The sequence below is a fragment of the Euphorbia lathyris genome, chromosome 5, assembly GCF_963576675.1.
Source record: "Euphorbia lathyris chromosome 5, ddEupLath1.1, whole genome shotgun sequence".
NCBI lineage: Eukaryota > Viridiplantae > Streptophyta > Magnoliopsida > Malpighiales > Euphorbiaceae > Euphorbia > Euphorbia lathyris.
In genome coordinates, this window is record NC_088914.1 from 73695366 (window position 1) to 73713013 (window position 17648).

The window sequence follows — 17648 nt, forward strand, 5'->3', positions numbered from 1 at the left end:
TAAATCACATGGACTCCATTGAAGGGAAAATCAATGCCCTATCTATTGTGAACTCATCATCCGCAACTTCAGCTGAAGTAACTCAACATTTCACCCAGCTGACCGCTGAGCTAACCGGAGCTCGAGAACTTATCTCCTCCACTTCTCAATGCTCCATCGAACAAATTGGTGAGGCAGTTCGCCTACTTAGCCTGAGCCGAGAAGAAATGGAAACTGACCAGGTGAAGACCAACGACATCCTGCACTGCACCCGATCAACTCTTGAGCATGTTCGTCACATCAATGCTCAGCGTCATATCTACGATGCTTCAATGCTGAGGATGTACTATCAATCATATGCAAGGATGACCGACTCCATTACTTGGATTGGGAAGTCACTTGAGTTTCTACTCAGTATGCTCAGCGCTCATATTAAGATCCCCGCATCCAGTATGGCAGATGGCATGCAGGTCTTCAGTGGTCTCAAAGAAAGTACAAGTAACATGCAATAATATTCAACTATTTTGACTCGTGTTGTTCATAGGGGTTAGTTCTATGCTTCTGCCCCTCAGCCTGGAGATGCTGGCAAAACGGGGGAGAAAGATAAGCAGCCAGCTCAAGGAACTCAAAATCTAACTCAACAGAAGCCTCCTGGCTCAACTTCTGCTAATCCGGGCAACCAAACTCAGCAACAAAGAACAGCCAAGCCCAGCCTGCAGACCAAACCCAAAGCTAACTAAGCTCAAGTCAATATCAAGAAAAAGAACTAGCAATAGTCTATACACATGTGATGCTTTATATGCTATGTTTATCTATATGCTGATATAACTACTAATTGAACAAACTGAACTTGCGAACATAAAAATTAAACAAGTACTTGGCTACTGAGTAAAACTATTAATATACTCAGCGTTCCTCAACTCTGATACCTGAACTTAACTGAGTAATGATAAAAAGTTCCGAGTATTGACCTCTTCTGAAGCTAACCTTAGACTCATTTTCGATTAAATCTTAGAAGGTTTAGAATTGAACTAAGCCAGTGGATTCAAGCCTTAGTTTCACTCGATTAGATCTTAGAAGGTTTAGAGCTGGACTAAGTCAGTAGATCCAACCCTTAAGTTAATCCCATGATTAAACAATTAAATTTAAGTGCTTTGATTTAATTGTACTAATAAGTTTGTTCAATGTTGAGTAAGTTAACTAACGAGAATAGGAACTGAAAGTCTATAAGAGAAAGACAAGACAAAGTCAGCAAAAGAAATCACACAACAGAAGCTGAGTAGAATGCAACTCAGCTTTGCGAAAAAAATGTCTTCTTCAGAAAAGCTTGAAGGCGAAGCCGCTGAGTCAAGCTGAGCAGTCATCAGGTCATCATCAATGATCCGTCAACTTGGAAGACAAGGTCTGACAAAATTCTGAAACAAATCAGAAGACTCGAAAATCTGTTCTGAAGACTTTTTCGAGAAAGAGCATGGATCATCTGACTTTTGCTAGAAGACAAACCTGACGAAAGAAGACAAACCTAGCATAAGAAGACAAACCTGGCTCCTGGCGAAAATAGAAGACAGGATTGGCCTGTAGCTCTGAAAGCTGACCAAGTGATGATGAAAGGAGACCGTTTCCCCACAACGGCTATGTCGGAATTCAAATCATTGGCACCCCAAAGATCACTATAAAAAGGCCAATTCATCACTTGGATTATATAACTATACAGACAAGCAAATCTTCTTCAAGTCAATTCATTTGCAAAATCCAAAATAGAAGCTGTCTGAAAAGAAAAAACAAGCTCTTACACCAAACTCCAATCATTGTGTAAAAGTCTAGAGTGATTTTATACATCTAAAGTGTTCTTCATTAAGTGAGAACAATTCTTGTATACTCAGTGGTAGAGAGAAGCTGAGTACTCGGTTATAGTATTCAGTGGTAGATATGATTGAGTAGACGAATAGAGGACGATACTCTTGCATACTCAGTTGCTATTGTAAAAGGTTTGTGCTCTACCTTTAAAGAACTCAGTAGAGGATTGAAAAAGCTCGGAAGGATTCCGGGGACTGGATGTAGACGGAGAGGCCGAACCAGGATAAGTCTGTTGAGTAACTTCTAACCCTTTCTCTTGATATATTTATGTATATATTGCTTGCTTAACATTGCTCAGTAAAATAATATATACACGTTGAAGCTGAGTAATCCGAGTACTGAGTTGGAAACTGACTTAAGTGTTGCTTCCCAACTCACAACTGAAACAGCTCTAGTTAGTAAACTGACTAAAGCTGTCTCAAAACACACTCAGCCGCGCTGACCTAAAACTGAGTTAAATCATTAAAATCAAAATAAGTCAGCCTTTAAAGTAAAAAGTTTAATTAGTTCCTAACCCCCCACCCCCCTTGGAACTAATACTATCACGTTACACGGGACCAACTGTTTCATTGAATGGAATAATTCAAAAGCAATCAAAGCATTATCTGTTATCAAGCGACCAGGCACAAAAGCACTTTGAGAAGGATGGATAAGTGAATGTAAGCATGATTTCATCCTGTTTGCCAAAGTTTTTGCAACCAGTTTATAAAGCACATTACACAAACTAATCGGTCTAAGATCTTTAAGTGAAATTGGAGATTGAATTTTGGGAATTAGCGTGATAAATGTATGGTTTAAATTAGGGGGAAATGATGCTCCATTAAGAATTCCTAAAACAAGAGATAAAACCTCATCACCCACCACATCCCAATAATTTTTATAAAATAAACCAGACATACCATCAGGACCTGGTGCTTTTGAACTATCTGTTTGTTTCAAAGCTTCCAACACTTCTTCTGCAACAAACGGTTGAGACAAAGAAATTTGTTGTTCTGAATTGAGATGCACATCAACTGAATCTAGAATATCTGCACATCGAACAGGACAAGTAGAAGTAAATAAATCAGAGAAATAGGAAGAGACAATTTCTTCAAAATCCTCGTCTTTATCATGCCAAACACTATTGGAATCCTTTAACCGAGAGAGAGAATTTATTTTCCTCCGCACATTTGCTTTTGAGTGAAAAAATCTTGTATTTTTATCACCTTTATTTAACCATGAAATTCTAGAACGTTGCTTCCATATTATCTCTTCCATCTCTTGTAACTTCAAAATTTCACTAGATAGTCTCGATACTTCCCGTTTCCTCACAATAGGACAAGAATACCCCTCAGCCGCTGCAAGTTCATCAGATAGACTCTTTAGATTTGCTCCAATATGACCAAAACAATCATGATTCCATTGAGAAAGCCGAGAACCACAATGTTGTAACTTTACATAGATATTTTGTTGCATTAAACTCGGACAATTCCACACCTCATTAATTATATTACGACAGCCAGGATCAGTAGTCCACATTTTCTCAAATCTGAATGGTCTTTTCCTCCAGACCCACACACCATTAGTGTCTAATAAAAGTGGAGAGTGATCCGATGAAACCTTAGCAAGAACAGAAAGAACTGTATTCAGGAAGAGCATCTCCCACTGAACCTGACAAATAACTCGATCAAGTCGTTCACGAATACAATCTCCACCACTTCTACCATTAGACCATGTAAATTTATTCCCCGTGTAATGCATATCAAATAGGTCACAGTCATCCAAGCAAAGACGAAAAGCCTCCATAGCCCGATAATTATCACAACGTCCTCCATCCTTCTTATGTGAATACAAAATTTCATTAAAATCCCCAAAACAAATCCATGTCAGAGATTCTCGAGAATGTAGATCACGCATCATCTCCCATGTACATCGTTTGTTCATAGTTTCTAGCCATCCATAAACACATGTGCCTCTCCAATAACTGATTCACATCATTGGCAATACCGAAGTGAATACAATGTTGTGAATAACCTAGAATAGATAATTTTATTTCTCTTTTCCAAAAGAGCATTAAACCACCCGAACGACCAACTGGATCAACAACAAACATCTGAAAACTATTAAATCTCTGCTTTAAACCATTCAATTCACCCTTTCGCACCTTTGACTCCATAATGAAAACAATATCTGGGCAATGACTCTTAATGCACCGAGCCAAAGCACGGACCGTTCGAGGATTGCCCAAGCCCTGAACGTTCCAACTTAAAATTTTCATAATGGTCGGTGGGGCTGAGTCACAGCTTCCACCGATAAATCAGTACCTGTATCATTTGGACGAGCAAATTTCTTCTTACTAAATGCCTCACCCTCACAGGTTATATCACAAAGGTCCTCTGTTAATAAAATCTTTCTCTTTCCATGTCTGTCTCCAGAATCATGCACCTGCTCAATAACATTCAATTCACGACCACCCTTTGAACCTCTAGCCATTGATTTCCATTTCCCTTTTCCTAATTTGCTTTGGATAATAGGACCAGCAGAATTTAAACCCATTGAAAAACTGATTATTCCATTGAATTTACGCCAGAGATAGAATCAGTAGGCAAGCAAGTAATTAAATTTGAAATGGAATGATTACCTGATGATTGGGAATTTTGACACTTTAAATTGGGAGGTGAATTTTCACTATGCTTCAGAATTGTAGAAGGAAGAGGGGCTGCCAACACATGAATGTTGTCCATGCCTTGCCAATTATCCACCTGCGCATCCATCATTGGGCCCTTGTCCTTTATTACCTTGTTTCCACCCAAGACGTGCTCCTGTTTCTCAACCAATTTATTTGCTGCATTATTTCCACCCAAATTCTTTTCTTCATTCCATGCTATAACCTTATTTAGACTCAAATAATCAACAGAAGCCATCTTATCAATTGTACAATTCATATTGCCACCACAAGAGTCGAGAGTTTCAATACATATATTCCGTTTAACACACGACGTAAGTCTATCAAAAGCATTCTCAGAAATAATATTACAACTTTCATCTACTTTGACAGACTTTATACGAATGGGAGAGGCCCTCAACCCTTGTCCAAACGGCCAAACTTCATTAAACACCGTAGGAGCATCCTTACAATCATCATAACTATGGCCAATCCTACCACACCAATAACAAAAATTTGGCAATTTTTCATACTAGAAAGAAACCCAAACAATATCCCCTTTACCATTTTTAACTTTGACACCCCGAACAAGCGGAATCTCCACATTCATACAAATTCTAACCCGCACAAAATTACTCCACGAACCAATACCATCACAATCCAACTCTAGGACCTTACCAACTCTTGAACCAACAGACATGATCGAACCAACATCACGACGATTTAATGGCAGATTTGAAATGCGGACCCAAAAATCACAAACATTTAACACAATGTCAGATAACTGCTCATCTCCGACTGATTTTCGAAGAATAACTAATTGCCTCTCAAAATGCCATGGACCATCCCGTACAACCTTTTCTAGATCACGTACAGAATCAAACTCACAAACAAAGAGATTATTACCAACATCTTTAAGTTGAAAACCTTCACACGCCATACCACCGTAAAAGCATATGCCATCCCCTTCAGATTAAGAGGTTTAGACGATAAAACACGGCCAATAAGGCTTGGTTTTAGTGGCACAGCGTTCTCCACAGATGGAGTATTTCCCAAATCAATAACCACATCTTCACATTCGGATAACTTAATTCTTCCCAACAAATCATCCAAATTTGTTGCCATCAAAGAAAACACAGAAAATAAACAATAAAACACACAAATAATCAAGACTAAAAAAGCATAAAATCCTCACAAATCAACCCAAAAACTGAGAGAGAGAGGAGAGAATACCATGAAGGCAGTTTTTTTACATGAGTTAGTTAGTAAAACCAATTTCACAGAAATTAGTTTTTTAATAAATTATTAGACATAACATTAATTTGCACTCAAAATTAAAACTTTAAAATCATTTAGATCTTTAAATTATCAAAATCATCAATTAGGTTTTTGAGTTAAACAAAAATCATCAATTAAGTTTTCAATCTATCATAAAATCAGAAACTGTTACTATTTGATTTGGAGTGTAATACGTTTATCGGTAAGGATAATTCAACGGGATGAGCACTTTAAAAAAATAAAAAATAAAAATATCAATCATATTTTTTTAATAAAAGCATAAAAAATAATAAAATAATAATTATATAATATATATATGTAATTACGATTCATAATAATTTTGTTAGATATGATTAAATAAAAAAACAAAATAAACACAGAGAAGTGTAAAAACGATAAAACTTGAATCAAAACAACATGGTTAGACAAATCTGATGACTATATTAACAGTTTTCTTAAAACAGATTTCATCGTTATTGACAATTGTCTCACATGATATAACATATTACGCAAGCAAAGTAAGAGTATATGAATTCGTTACATTCGGAGTAGGAAAACAGAGCAGAAAATTTCAGAGAGTATTTTTATTTTTTCTAGTCCTTGAATTTGACCGTTCCATTCTGTATAAATACAATTGGAAATGACATGTCTGTTCACGAACGAATATAATTGTTCACAAACAGACACGACTGCTCACAAAAGAACACGACTGTTCACGAATTGACTCGACTATTCATAAAAGGAGATGCTTGTCGATATTTAAATTAATTTCATTCATTTTATCCAATAAATTTGTTAAAATAAAAAAATCTAATTTCTAAACTTTAAAATAAAAGTTTTAATGAATATTTATGATAAAAGAAATGTACATAAAAATTTAATTTTTAATATAGTAAATAATTAGACTATTTTTAGTGATTATTTTTAAGTAGGGATAAAAACAACCCCTTATGGAGAATAATTTTCTAACTATACCTACATGTGTAATAATTTACACAAAAAGAATCCTTACTTGGGGATTAGTCCAACTTCAATAATCTCTTAAGCCATTCTCAAATCACTAACGCTTTGTTCGGATAAAGTGTCATTAAAATATGGTAAAGTAAGCTAAGTTAAATAAAGCATGATAATCCTCTATAAAATATCTTATTGTGTTTAGAAATAAGATAAGGTAAATAATTGTTTGATAATGTTGTTATATTTGGTTGGAGGGCAAAGTACGATAAAATTATATATAAATTATATATAAATTATTTTTATATTTAGTATTTATATTAAACATCAACTTATGAAAATAAAATAAGAAGTTGAGGGATATATAAAAAGTAGAATTGCAAACCATGGCTTCCATCCAAATTGGGGTGTAAGTAAAATCACCAAAAATTTAGCATTTTCCATATTTATACTTAAAAACAAATAAAGATATCTCATACACTTATCTTACTTTAAAGTCTGTATTCTTTCACTATTGTTAAGGAGTCTTTCTCTCCTTATAAAACATCTTTAAAAGGTTCTTAGTCATCTCTTTATAAGATTATAAATAATATAAACAATTGACTCTTCGTCATTTAAAATATTAAAATATATATCAACTTTAAGAATACTTTTCATATTCACTTGCTTATTAAGGTGCATGTGAAAATTCCTGATTTACTCATTATCTAATTTTTTATCTTTAAAATTACTATGTATTGCTATATTTACCAATAACAACAGTAAAATAACTGATAAATAATAAATTATTGATAAAAATTAAATTAGAAAAGGACTAGGAACATCTCAAAGACACTTCTTTGTCATCAGACTCTTAAATTAAATTATGAAGAGTTGGTGTCAAAACTCGATTCCAACTAACATCCCTTGAAAAATTCAGGTATTGATTTGGGTTTGATTTTGGTTATCAAGTACTGTTAAACCGAACCGGTGCCTTATACTCTGCCGTTCTAACCTTTTCGAATTTTCATCCCCGCTATTACGAATGACCTAATAATTCCAGAGTCCAGCGAGCGGTTCATCAATTTTTTCTTCACTCTACTTTCTGCCGTTCTCCTTCTCCGAGAAAGAGACTCGTCTCTCCCACAAAATCACTTTCAATTCGTCTTCGTCCCTCCTAAAATTGCATGCTTGACTGCTTAAGCTTCCAAGTTCCATCTCTACTTGACGATTCTCCTGACTTAAGTGAACCAGAGACCAGTTAGTTTGTTCACTATCCTTCCTCCCATCTCCAATGGAAGATAAACTTTCCACCGCAATCTCCACCGTTCCAGCGAAGGTGAGTTTCTCTGCATCTCTTTTTAAGTTTGTCTTTAGCTGTCTGCTGAACCAAGGTTAATGGCTAGCAGGTCCTTGTCGAAATTGTGAAGTTGGCTCAGAAGCAAGGAAGGCAGGGTGATAAAGGTGGATGGAAGGAATTTCTTAATGTTTATGATAAGAAGGTTGGGTCAAGCTTAAGTGACCCCGCAAAGAGGCCGCGGGAAACTTTAGTTGCATTCCTACTTTCATTTACTGAGAAAGCAGACCTGAAGGTAAGGTTATAAGCTTTGTTGAGGAAGTGTTTTGTTAAAGAGGTGTTTTGTGCAAGATGATGCTCATCTATTCCTTTATGGAATTCCTTCTATTTATGTTTTCAGTTTTTGGATCATATTCTTCGGTTGCATTTCAATCGTGAGGTGTTAAAGCAAATTAGAAAGGAATCTTCTGATAGTGAATCACCTCAACAGGTATAGTTGGCAATTTGGTTTTTCAATTAAGTTCGTATTTTTATTTTGTAATACCTATTTCGTGCCTTGAGAAAGAAAATTCTTAACTTTAAGTTAAAATTCTGTTTCCATTGATTACCGATAAAAGTGACTAATTGCCAAGTTAAGTGCCATCTCTTTTTCCTTTCAATGATAGGACCATAGTTGTTGAAGGCGCCTTGTGCTCCACTAATAAGTCCTGGGCGAGGCTCTGTGGCTCTCCTCAGGCGCGCCTTTTCTGAGTTTGATTGATGATTAGGTTTTTAATTTTTTTACTACCTTTATTAAAATAAAGGGTTGATTAATCTCAACCACTTATCCTATTTAGTAAACTTGAATCTAAACTGTAGAGTAAAAATAGAAGTGAGGGAAGAAGAGTAAGAGACTTAAAGGACAGGCACTCCTTGAGCGAGACACAAGAAACCAGTAGAGGTCTGCTGCAGCTCTAGTATCTTAGTCTCTGTTGTCAACACTTAACTTGCTGTTTTTGACGTTTAATATTGTGTGTTTAATATTATATTTTTATGTGGTTTTGTCTTGTTTGTCTGGTTATAAGTTTTTTTAGTTCGTCATAACTTGTGTCTTAACAATTAATAGAGTATTAGTGACATTAGTATTAAATATTGTTACTTAGATCAAAATCTATTTCTTTTTTCATTTTCTGCGCCTTCTCTTCATCAGGCGCGCGCCTGGGCCTTGGCCTTGCGCCTAGGCTCCAGGACCCCTTTTAGTGCCTTAGTGCGCCCTGCGTCTCTAACAACAAATTGATAGGAGTGATATCATTCTAATTTTGCTGTGTTGCTTTATTTATTGTTTAATAGTTACTTTTCAAACTTACTTTCGCAGAGGCTGGTTCATTTAACAATGGAACACCCATTTTACCTATCTAAGTATGCATTCCCATCATATGATAAGGTTAGTATGCTGATTTTCACTTCTCAAGTGTTTTTATGTGCATTCATTTAGCTGTATTTCTGAATTTCCATTAGAATTCTCTCTTATATCTACTCTCAAGTGTGGTGCATAGTTAAAAGGTTGTTATGAATTGCAGCTAATTATTAACGATTCTATTTTATCCTATGAAGCACCGATACGGGTATGCGTATGGGTACGGCAAACGACATTTTTGAAAAATATGAGACACGGGTACGGCGGGGATACGCCAAATATATATATAAAAGTATAAAACCACAAATCATATTCATAACATTTATAATAACTAATAAGTCATTAATTCATGAAAAAAGACATTAATACTTCAAACTATTTAAACTACCAAGTCTAAAGACTTTTCTAAGATATTTTAACGATGATTTTCATCTACAAACATTTAATAATTATTAGCTTTTATTTTTATTTTTTTATTTTTTTGCAAATAAAAGGGTGGATATGGGCTAGTTTGATTAATTATTTATATTAGAAATTTATATATTCATTTTTTTTATATTAATCCTTATTTTTGTAAAGTTATTTCCCTGAAGTTTCACAAGGTTATTTTATATTGAAATTTTCCCTTAACCCTAAACTACTCTTTTGCTATTACTTGTTTGTATTTTTTTTTATTAAATTTATTAATGGTTCTGTATATCCAATTCTCTATTCTCTGCATTTAAGGGGAATATTACTTTGGAAAATTCGATTCTGTTACTGTTAATGTGTGTAATTAAGCTTTTATGACTATTAAGCCTATAAAGATCCCAAGTTAAGATCCTTATAAGTTTTTGGAGTGTTTGCCATTGTGTTGTTTTGGTACTTCTGTTATCAATTTTCCATCACTCATCATATATATAACTTAAATGGCTTTGAGATAATTTCAATTTACTGGAGGGACAATTGGTTTCAGCTCTTCCTTATTTATGTTGTAGTCGCCTCGCCTGGGTATGTTGATTCATAACTCGTACTTGTTCTCGAAAGGAATCTGTTATAAATTGAGCTCCATATTGGATGGTATGAATGTAGCTGGTAACAGCTTCCTCTTTTTTTTTGGCCACCTACATTCCATCTTCATTTTTACTCCAGATATGATGTTGGGTGGAACTCCGCCTGTGAGGGTCATTTGGTGGCATTTACAGCAGGTCCCAAACCCGGACAAAGGAGGAGGGTTGCGGTAGGTTTGTGGCGGCCAACGTAAAACTTAGCCACATCTTATGACATGAACCAGAATATGAATATCGTGGGGGCGTTCCCTACTCAGCGACACGCTGCACTTCTTAGACCCGGTTGTAGTGAAAAATATGCAAGGGTTGCTAGGTCGTCGTCCCGAAGCGGCGCGCCACCTCAGGACCCGGGGGTGGTGTCAAATATGCAAGGGTTGCGGGTAAATAAGCTAGTCCACGGTAACGGTAATGGTAGGGGTAGGGGTAATAGGTTACGTTTTTGGACATGGAACATAGGCTCTTTGACAGGAAAATAACCAAGTGGGTTGGAGCCAAGGCTAAAGAGATCGCTCTTTGGGGTTATAAACTGTGGTACTCAGGAAAGGATAAGGGTAGAAATGGAGTAGGTATTCTTATTGAGAGGGAGTATATTGATGATGGAGTAGCGGTGTCTAGGAAGAGCGATAGAATTATGAGTGTTAAGCTTGTGATATGAGATGAGGTTGTGAATGTCATAAGTGCATATGCGCCACAAATAGGATTAGATGTCTCTATAAGACAAGCTTTTTGGGAGGACTTGGAGGAACTGGTGCAACAGGTTCCTAGCGATGAAAAGATGGTACTAGGTGGTGATCTCAATGGACACGTAGGTTCTAGGCAAGATGGGTTTGAGAGTGTTCATGGAGGGTATGGTTTTGGAGATGAGTATCATGAACACATGGTTTATGAAAAGAACATCCCACTTAGTGACTTATCGGAGTGGCGGTAATGCGAGCCAAATTGACTTCTTCCTAGTAAGGAGTGCTTGGAGAAAGAGTTATATTGATTGTAAGGTGATCCCTAGTGAGAGTATGACAAACCCAACAGAGTAGTGGTGCTTGATTTTTGAAGTAGGAGATGTATGAGAAAATGAACACCACAAGTGGAGACTAAGATTAAGTGGTGGAAACTGCAAGGGGAGAATCAACAAAAATTTGTGGATGAGATGGCCAAAAAAGATTTTTGGACTTGTAATATGGATTTAGATGTAGATTGAGCGAAGTAAGTTCTAGGGGAATCTAAAGGTAGCATGCCACCGGGTAAGGACACATCTTGGTGGACAGAAGAAGTACGACAAGTAGTAAAGAGTAAGCGAGAATCCTATAAAATATTAGGGAAGTGCAGGAGTGATGAGAACTACGAAAAGTACAAAGAGGCTAAAAGGGAAGTAAAGAAGGTCATACGAGATGTTAGAACAAAGGTGAATCAGGATCTGTACACAAGATTGGATACGAAGGAAGGGGAAAGAGACATATATAGAATTGCTCGGATGAGAGATAGGAAGACGCAAGATCTCGGAAAAGTTAAATGTGTAAAGGATGTGGACCAAAAAGTCCTAGTTGGAGGTAAGGATATCAAGGAACGATGGAGGTCCTATTTTGATAACTTATTTAATGGAGATCGCGGACAAGAGGTTGGAGATATAAGTATCCCTTACTATATGATAAATCGGGAATGCATATGGAGAATTCAAAAGGGTGAAGTCAAAATGACATTGAATAAGATGAGATTGAAGAAAGCAGTAAGACCTGATGACATCCCTATTGAGATTTGGAGATGTTTGGGAGAGAGAGGAATCGAATGGTTGACGATGTTCTTCAACAAAATTTGGAGAAACAATAAGATGCCATCCGAATGGAGGAAAAGTATCCTAATCCCGTTGTATAAGAACAAAGGCGATGTTCAAGATTGTGCCAACTATCGAGGAATCAAATTAATGAGTCACACTATGAAACTGTGGGAGCGAGTGATCGAACAAAGGCTAAGGAGGACGGTGAAGATCTTGGAAAACCAGTTCGGCTTTATGCCGGGAAGATCAACTATGGAAGCCATCCATCTAATGAGACAATTAATGGAGCACTATCGAAATAAGAAGAAAGACTTGCATATGATTTTCATTGACTTGGAGAAGGTATATGATAAGGTACCAAGGGAAGTACTTTGGTGGGCCTTAATAAGGAAAGGCATTTCGCGGAAATATGTTGACATCATAAAGGACATGTATGAGGGAGCATGCACGAGTGTACGCACCAGTGTTAACTTTAGAATCTAGAGGCTTTAAGCTGAGCCGAAGTAAGACAGAATATTTGGAGTGTAAGTTTAGCGGCGATAGGAGTAGGGAGGCAGAGACAACCACCCTAGATGGGACAGTTGTTCAAGCATCGGATTGCTTTCGGTATTTAGTATCTATTATCCAAACGGATGGAGAAGTAGATGGAAATGTTGCTCATAGGATTAAATCTGGTTGGACGAAGTGGAAGAGTGCTACAGGTTTCCTTTGTGACCCTGGCATGCCAAATAGATTGAAGGGAAAATTCTACCGCACGGCAATCAGACCAGCACTGTTATATGGTACAGAGTGTTGGGCATTGAAACACTGTCACACTCATAAGATGTCGGTGGCGGAGATGCGTATGTTGAGATGGATGTGTGTTCATACGAGAAAGGATCGGGTGAGCAATGAAATAATTAGGACAAAAGTAGGTGTTACATCTAATAAGGGAAAACCAACTAAGGTGGTTTGGCCATGTAAGACGAAGAGCGCTTGATGCGCCAGTTAGGAGGACTGAAGAGTGACAAAGGAATGTAGTGGTGAGGGGTAGGGGAAGACCTAAGCAAAGTTGGAGGGAGAGAATTTGTGTCGCTGACACGACTTGATTTCACGGTTTTATATGATGGTTCATGTTAGCTGACCCCGAATCATTTCGGGACTAAGGCTTTGTTGTTGTTGTTGTTGTATATGATGTTGGGTGGAAATAGCCTAAGTTTAAGGACTTGTAATTAAAGGGGTGCTTGTATTCTGCTTTGGCCCTGTTTCTTTCTGCCTTTCTTGTCCTTGTACATCTTAAAACATTGTGCCTATGCTCATTCTTCTTTTTATCATATGATTGCCTCCACAGTTTGTTGTAGGAAATCAAGTTAAGCTGTCTTTTATTTTAGGAATCTTTGCAGTCTTTTATGTGATAATTGAATTAAAAATTCTGCATGTGTTAGTAAAACTTGCAAGGCAATTTGGATTGCTTGTTTTTAAGTGTTGGAAATGTTTATCAGGACTGGGTGGTGACAAAGCTCCCTAAGAAATCTAAGTTGATGGCTTCAAGTGAAATTGTTGCTATTGATTGTGAGATGGTTTTATGTGAAGATGGTACTGATTCTTTGGTGAGAGTGTGTGTTGTGGATCAGAATTTACAGGTACAATTAGCTCCTTTTCTCTTGCTTATTGTTTGCCCTGATTTTATCTCTTATTCAATTACAATCCTGGAAGCCTTTTAAAATAGAAATTGTTAGTTCAGGAAATATGCATTTATCCTATTGGTCCAAAATGAATTAGTTTAAGCTTTGGCTTCCCAGGTCAAACTTGATGAAAAAGTAAATCCTTTCAAACCAGTTGCAGACTATAGGACCGAGATCACTGGAATTACTGCTGCAGATTTGGATGGAGTGTCTTATTCATTAGCAGACATACAGGTATCTCGTTTATAATTCACAGACCTTTTAAGTTCTTATTTTATATTCAGTTTCTTAAGCTTTTTAGTTCATTTTGTAGAAATCCATGAAGAAGGTATTAAAGAAGGGAACTATCTTAGTGGGGCATGGTTTACATAATGACCTGCAGGGTATGTCAAGTGTTTTCTCATTGAGGAACTTGTTTTCCTGTTGCATTAGAACATTGCTATTGGTTTTGGTATTTTATATTAGAATGCCCTGATACTCTTTTTTATTGTTTATAGCTCTAAAGTTGGATCACTCAAGAGTGGTTGACACCTCATTTATCTTCAGTCATTTTAATGGACGGGCACCTTCTTTGGGCACCTTGTGTAAGGTCAGCTGCCATCATATTCATAATTGGTCTCGAGTATGTTATATTAATATTTCTAGATCTACTCTGGAACACCTTGAGCATATCATATGTGTTTTTTTTTTTTTTTTTTTGAAATTACTTTACACCTTCCAAGTTAAGTTTCATCTCGAACTATATGGTAAATAATCTAACACAACCTAAAAACATTCTTGGTGATTCCTCTTTGCTTATTATGATAAGAGTTATCTTTAGTCATGTTTAGATATTTCCCTAAATTGTATCATCTAAATGAAGGTTGTCATTTTTTTATATGCATAATTAATTCTTTCATGTATTTTTCTGGCAGTCTGTTCTTGGCTATGAACTTCGCAAAGAAGGTGCACCACACAATTGTGTAGATGATGCATGTGCTGCAATGAGATTAGTTCTCGCCAAACTTGAACATGGAGTGGACAATGACCTTCTCTTGAAAGAAAAGGATGTGAGTTATAACAGAGAATTGTTAGCATCTCCATATAATGTAATTATGAATTAGAAGATAACCAATCTTTTTTGAATGAAATAGGTATTAGAAAATGAAATGGCCAAATTACTGATACATGGGATACCGATCGACATTCCCAGCAAAGAATTACATGGACTCTTCCCTGAGAAATTTACACTTGAACTCAAGGTTGAGTATGTGCTTTTTGTTTATTTAGTTTCCTTAGAATGCTGATTTACATGTGATGTCTTGAAAATACTTTCTGGCAAGAAGCTTTCTATTGATGAATTTATTTAATGAACTTAACCCCCTTAAATCATTTGTGCGGTCAAAATTGCTCTTTCCTTGGCCAAAACTGTAGACAATATTTTATAGGACAATATCATGGCTAGCAGGCTATGAAGCACCGATACTTCTAAGAGGTCAACGTACGCGTATCCGATACTCCGGGAACGGGGATACGGTGGGGATATGTACGGGATACGGCTAGGAATTATCCCCTTTTTTCTTTATTTTTAATTAGGGGATACGCGGGGATATGCTGGAGATACGTGGGGATACATCGGGGATACTTTTCATAATTAATTAGTTAAATTGTAGGGGTTTTTTAAAAAAAAAACTTTAAAAATATAAGGATTATATAACAAATAAAAGAACTTTAAAAATATAAGGATTATATGACTTATTAGTTAATATTATAGATGTTATTTGTTCTTTTATAATGACTTATGAGTGTTATTTGTGGTTTTATAATGACTTTATGAATGTGATTTGGGGTTTATATATTTATGTATCTTTTAAATTGTCATTACAAATGATATATTATTAATTATATATAAAATCTGTCGTATCCCCGCCGTACCCGTATCTCATATTTTTTAGAAATGCCGTTTGCCATACCTGTACACGTGCCCGTACCCATATTCGTACCCGTATCGGTGCTTCATAGCTAGCAGGGTAATTTAACCTATTTGGTTGAATAGTAGCAAGCAACCATTATTTTCAAGCAAGAAGGGTGCGAAGTGGTCTAACAAATTGATATTTCTTTTCTTTTTCTTATTCACTTGCATGTAAGAATTAGAGAAAAAAGGTACCTGGCTATAACCAGCTTTCACCTCCCAGACATTAGCTGTTCTAGTGCAAGCAAATGAAAGGGTTAAACTTTTTAGTTAATGAAAATTGAAACCACATGATAAAGTGAATTAAACAAACAACTACTGTTCTAATTATTAACTTGTAATGTGTTGAAGGGAAACCACGGAGGTAAATATCTGACCTTGTTTGACGTGCATTTACTGGCATGGAGACATAATTTTTCTTTGAGATTTGGTTAAACAACCATCATGTGTGAAGTTCAAAATAACACGTTTGAAACCATATAAACTAACTTGCTACTTTCTGATTTACTTCTGGGCTTATTCTTTTATTGCGCATATCTGCCCCATGTCTAACATGAATGATTGTGTATAGCAGCCACCCAAGAAAGCTACATATTCTGCACATGCCACCTTTAAGAATCCGGAAGAGGCAGAACGAGCATTCAAGAATTTAAAGGGGAGACGAGAAAAGGTATTTTTTCTAACCAAGTACTACTTCATTGATTGCTTTCAAAAAAAAAAAAAATCTGATTTGCTCTTCTTCCGGTGGATGAAAGTAACTTGCTGTGACAGATAGTATTTTTCATGTATGATTATCGCGATTAGTGGACAGAACGCAAAATTTAGATTTCTGCTTGTGGAGATTATTACGAATGTAGAATATTACTTTTTTGTTGTTGTATTTTGGTTGGCAGGACAAAAATGGATTGCAACAGAAAGTGATAAAGTTGGATCTAGGTACAGGGTCAACAGCTAATTTTTATGTTCGGAAAATGGGATATGATTATATGCTTGATCAAGTCTCACAAAGAAAGAGAGGCTTAGAAAGTGAAGATTTACCTGATCCAAAGAAACTAAAGACAGACGAATGCGGTGACCACTTGAAGGAGATTGAAATGTTAAAGCAAAAACTGAAGGAAAATGATATGAGCAAGTGTGATAACCACTTGATAGAAATCGATCAACTGAAGAAAGATTTGAGTGCCAAGAGCTTTCAAATCTCAACACAGGATAAGATTATTAGTAATCTCAGAGAACAGTTGGAAGAGATGAAGAAGAAGAGAAAGAAGTGATTCTAAATTTTGGCTTAGCTCTTAGGACCCTGAAAGAATGTTTGAATTATGACTACCACAGGAGATGCTTAGGTGCACGCACGATCTGCTGATGCACAAGAATGTTTGAGCAGAAGTCATCATGGAGGCATTTGATTTCGACTCCGCTTTGTTTCTTATTACTGTTTATGTAACATTTACCGTGATTCAAAATTTTGATTAATTTATGAACAATTTACTGTTTCTGCTACATTGAATGTGATTCTACATTTTGATACCAGTAGAAGGCATTTCGGTTTCAGAGTTTTTTCACAATACTTACATTTTGAGTATCTGAAAAGTTAAAAGTGGCTTGAACCCAGCACAACCAGTATGATCAGTAATATGAGATGGCACAACAATACGGATGGAAGAACAATTTTTTTCCCCGTCCGATGTGTTGAACAACAAATAAAATGAAGTTTGTTCACAGCAATTGCCTTAGAACATCTCCAACAAAGAAGAAAGAGAAAAAATTAATAAAAAATAGAAATAGCTAGCCAAAGAGACTAGCCAAATTTAGCTAGTGAAAATGGTTAGCTA

General features: G+C 36.2%; 1 protein-coding gene across 1 annotated transcript; it reads left to right on the forward strand.

Annotated features, from left to right (window-relative positions):
* Window positions 1-7615: 7615 nt before the first annotated feature.
* Window positions 7616-17372, forward strand: LOC136230427 (small RNA degrading nuclease 1). Its single transcript, XM_066019490.1, has 12 exons — window positions 7616-8030; window positions 8101-8283; window positions 8389-8478; window positions 9343-9411; window positions 13683-13823; window positions 13983-14099; window positions 14179-14248; window positions 14363-14454; window positions 14780-14914; window positions 14999-15106; window positions 16391-16486; window positions 16710-17372. Exons 1-12 carry the CDS (start codon window positions 7986-7988, stop codon window positions 17085-17087), a joined length of 1524 nt encoding a protein of 507 aa, XP_065875562.1. The 5' UTR covers window positions 7616-7985; the 3' UTR covers window positions 17088-17372.
* Window positions 17373-17648: the final 276 nt, after the last annotated feature.

What these genes read in the sequence shown, in the direction of transcription:
- LOC136230427 (XM_066019490.1), top strand. Translation starts at nt 7,986, where the DNA reads ATGGAAGATAAACTTTCCACCGCAATCTCCACCGTTCCAGCGAAG. An exon ending in CTGAGAAAGCAGACCTGAAG is followed by an intron (nt 8,284 to 8,388) that starts GTAAGGTTATAA and finishes TTATGTTTTCAG; the next exon opens with TTTTTGGATCATATTCTTCG. An exon ending in CTTTGGGCACCTTGTGTAAG is followed by an intron (nt 14,455 to 14,779) that starts GTCAGCTGCCAT and finishes TTTTTCTGGCAG; the next exon opens with TCTGTTCTTGGCTATGAACT.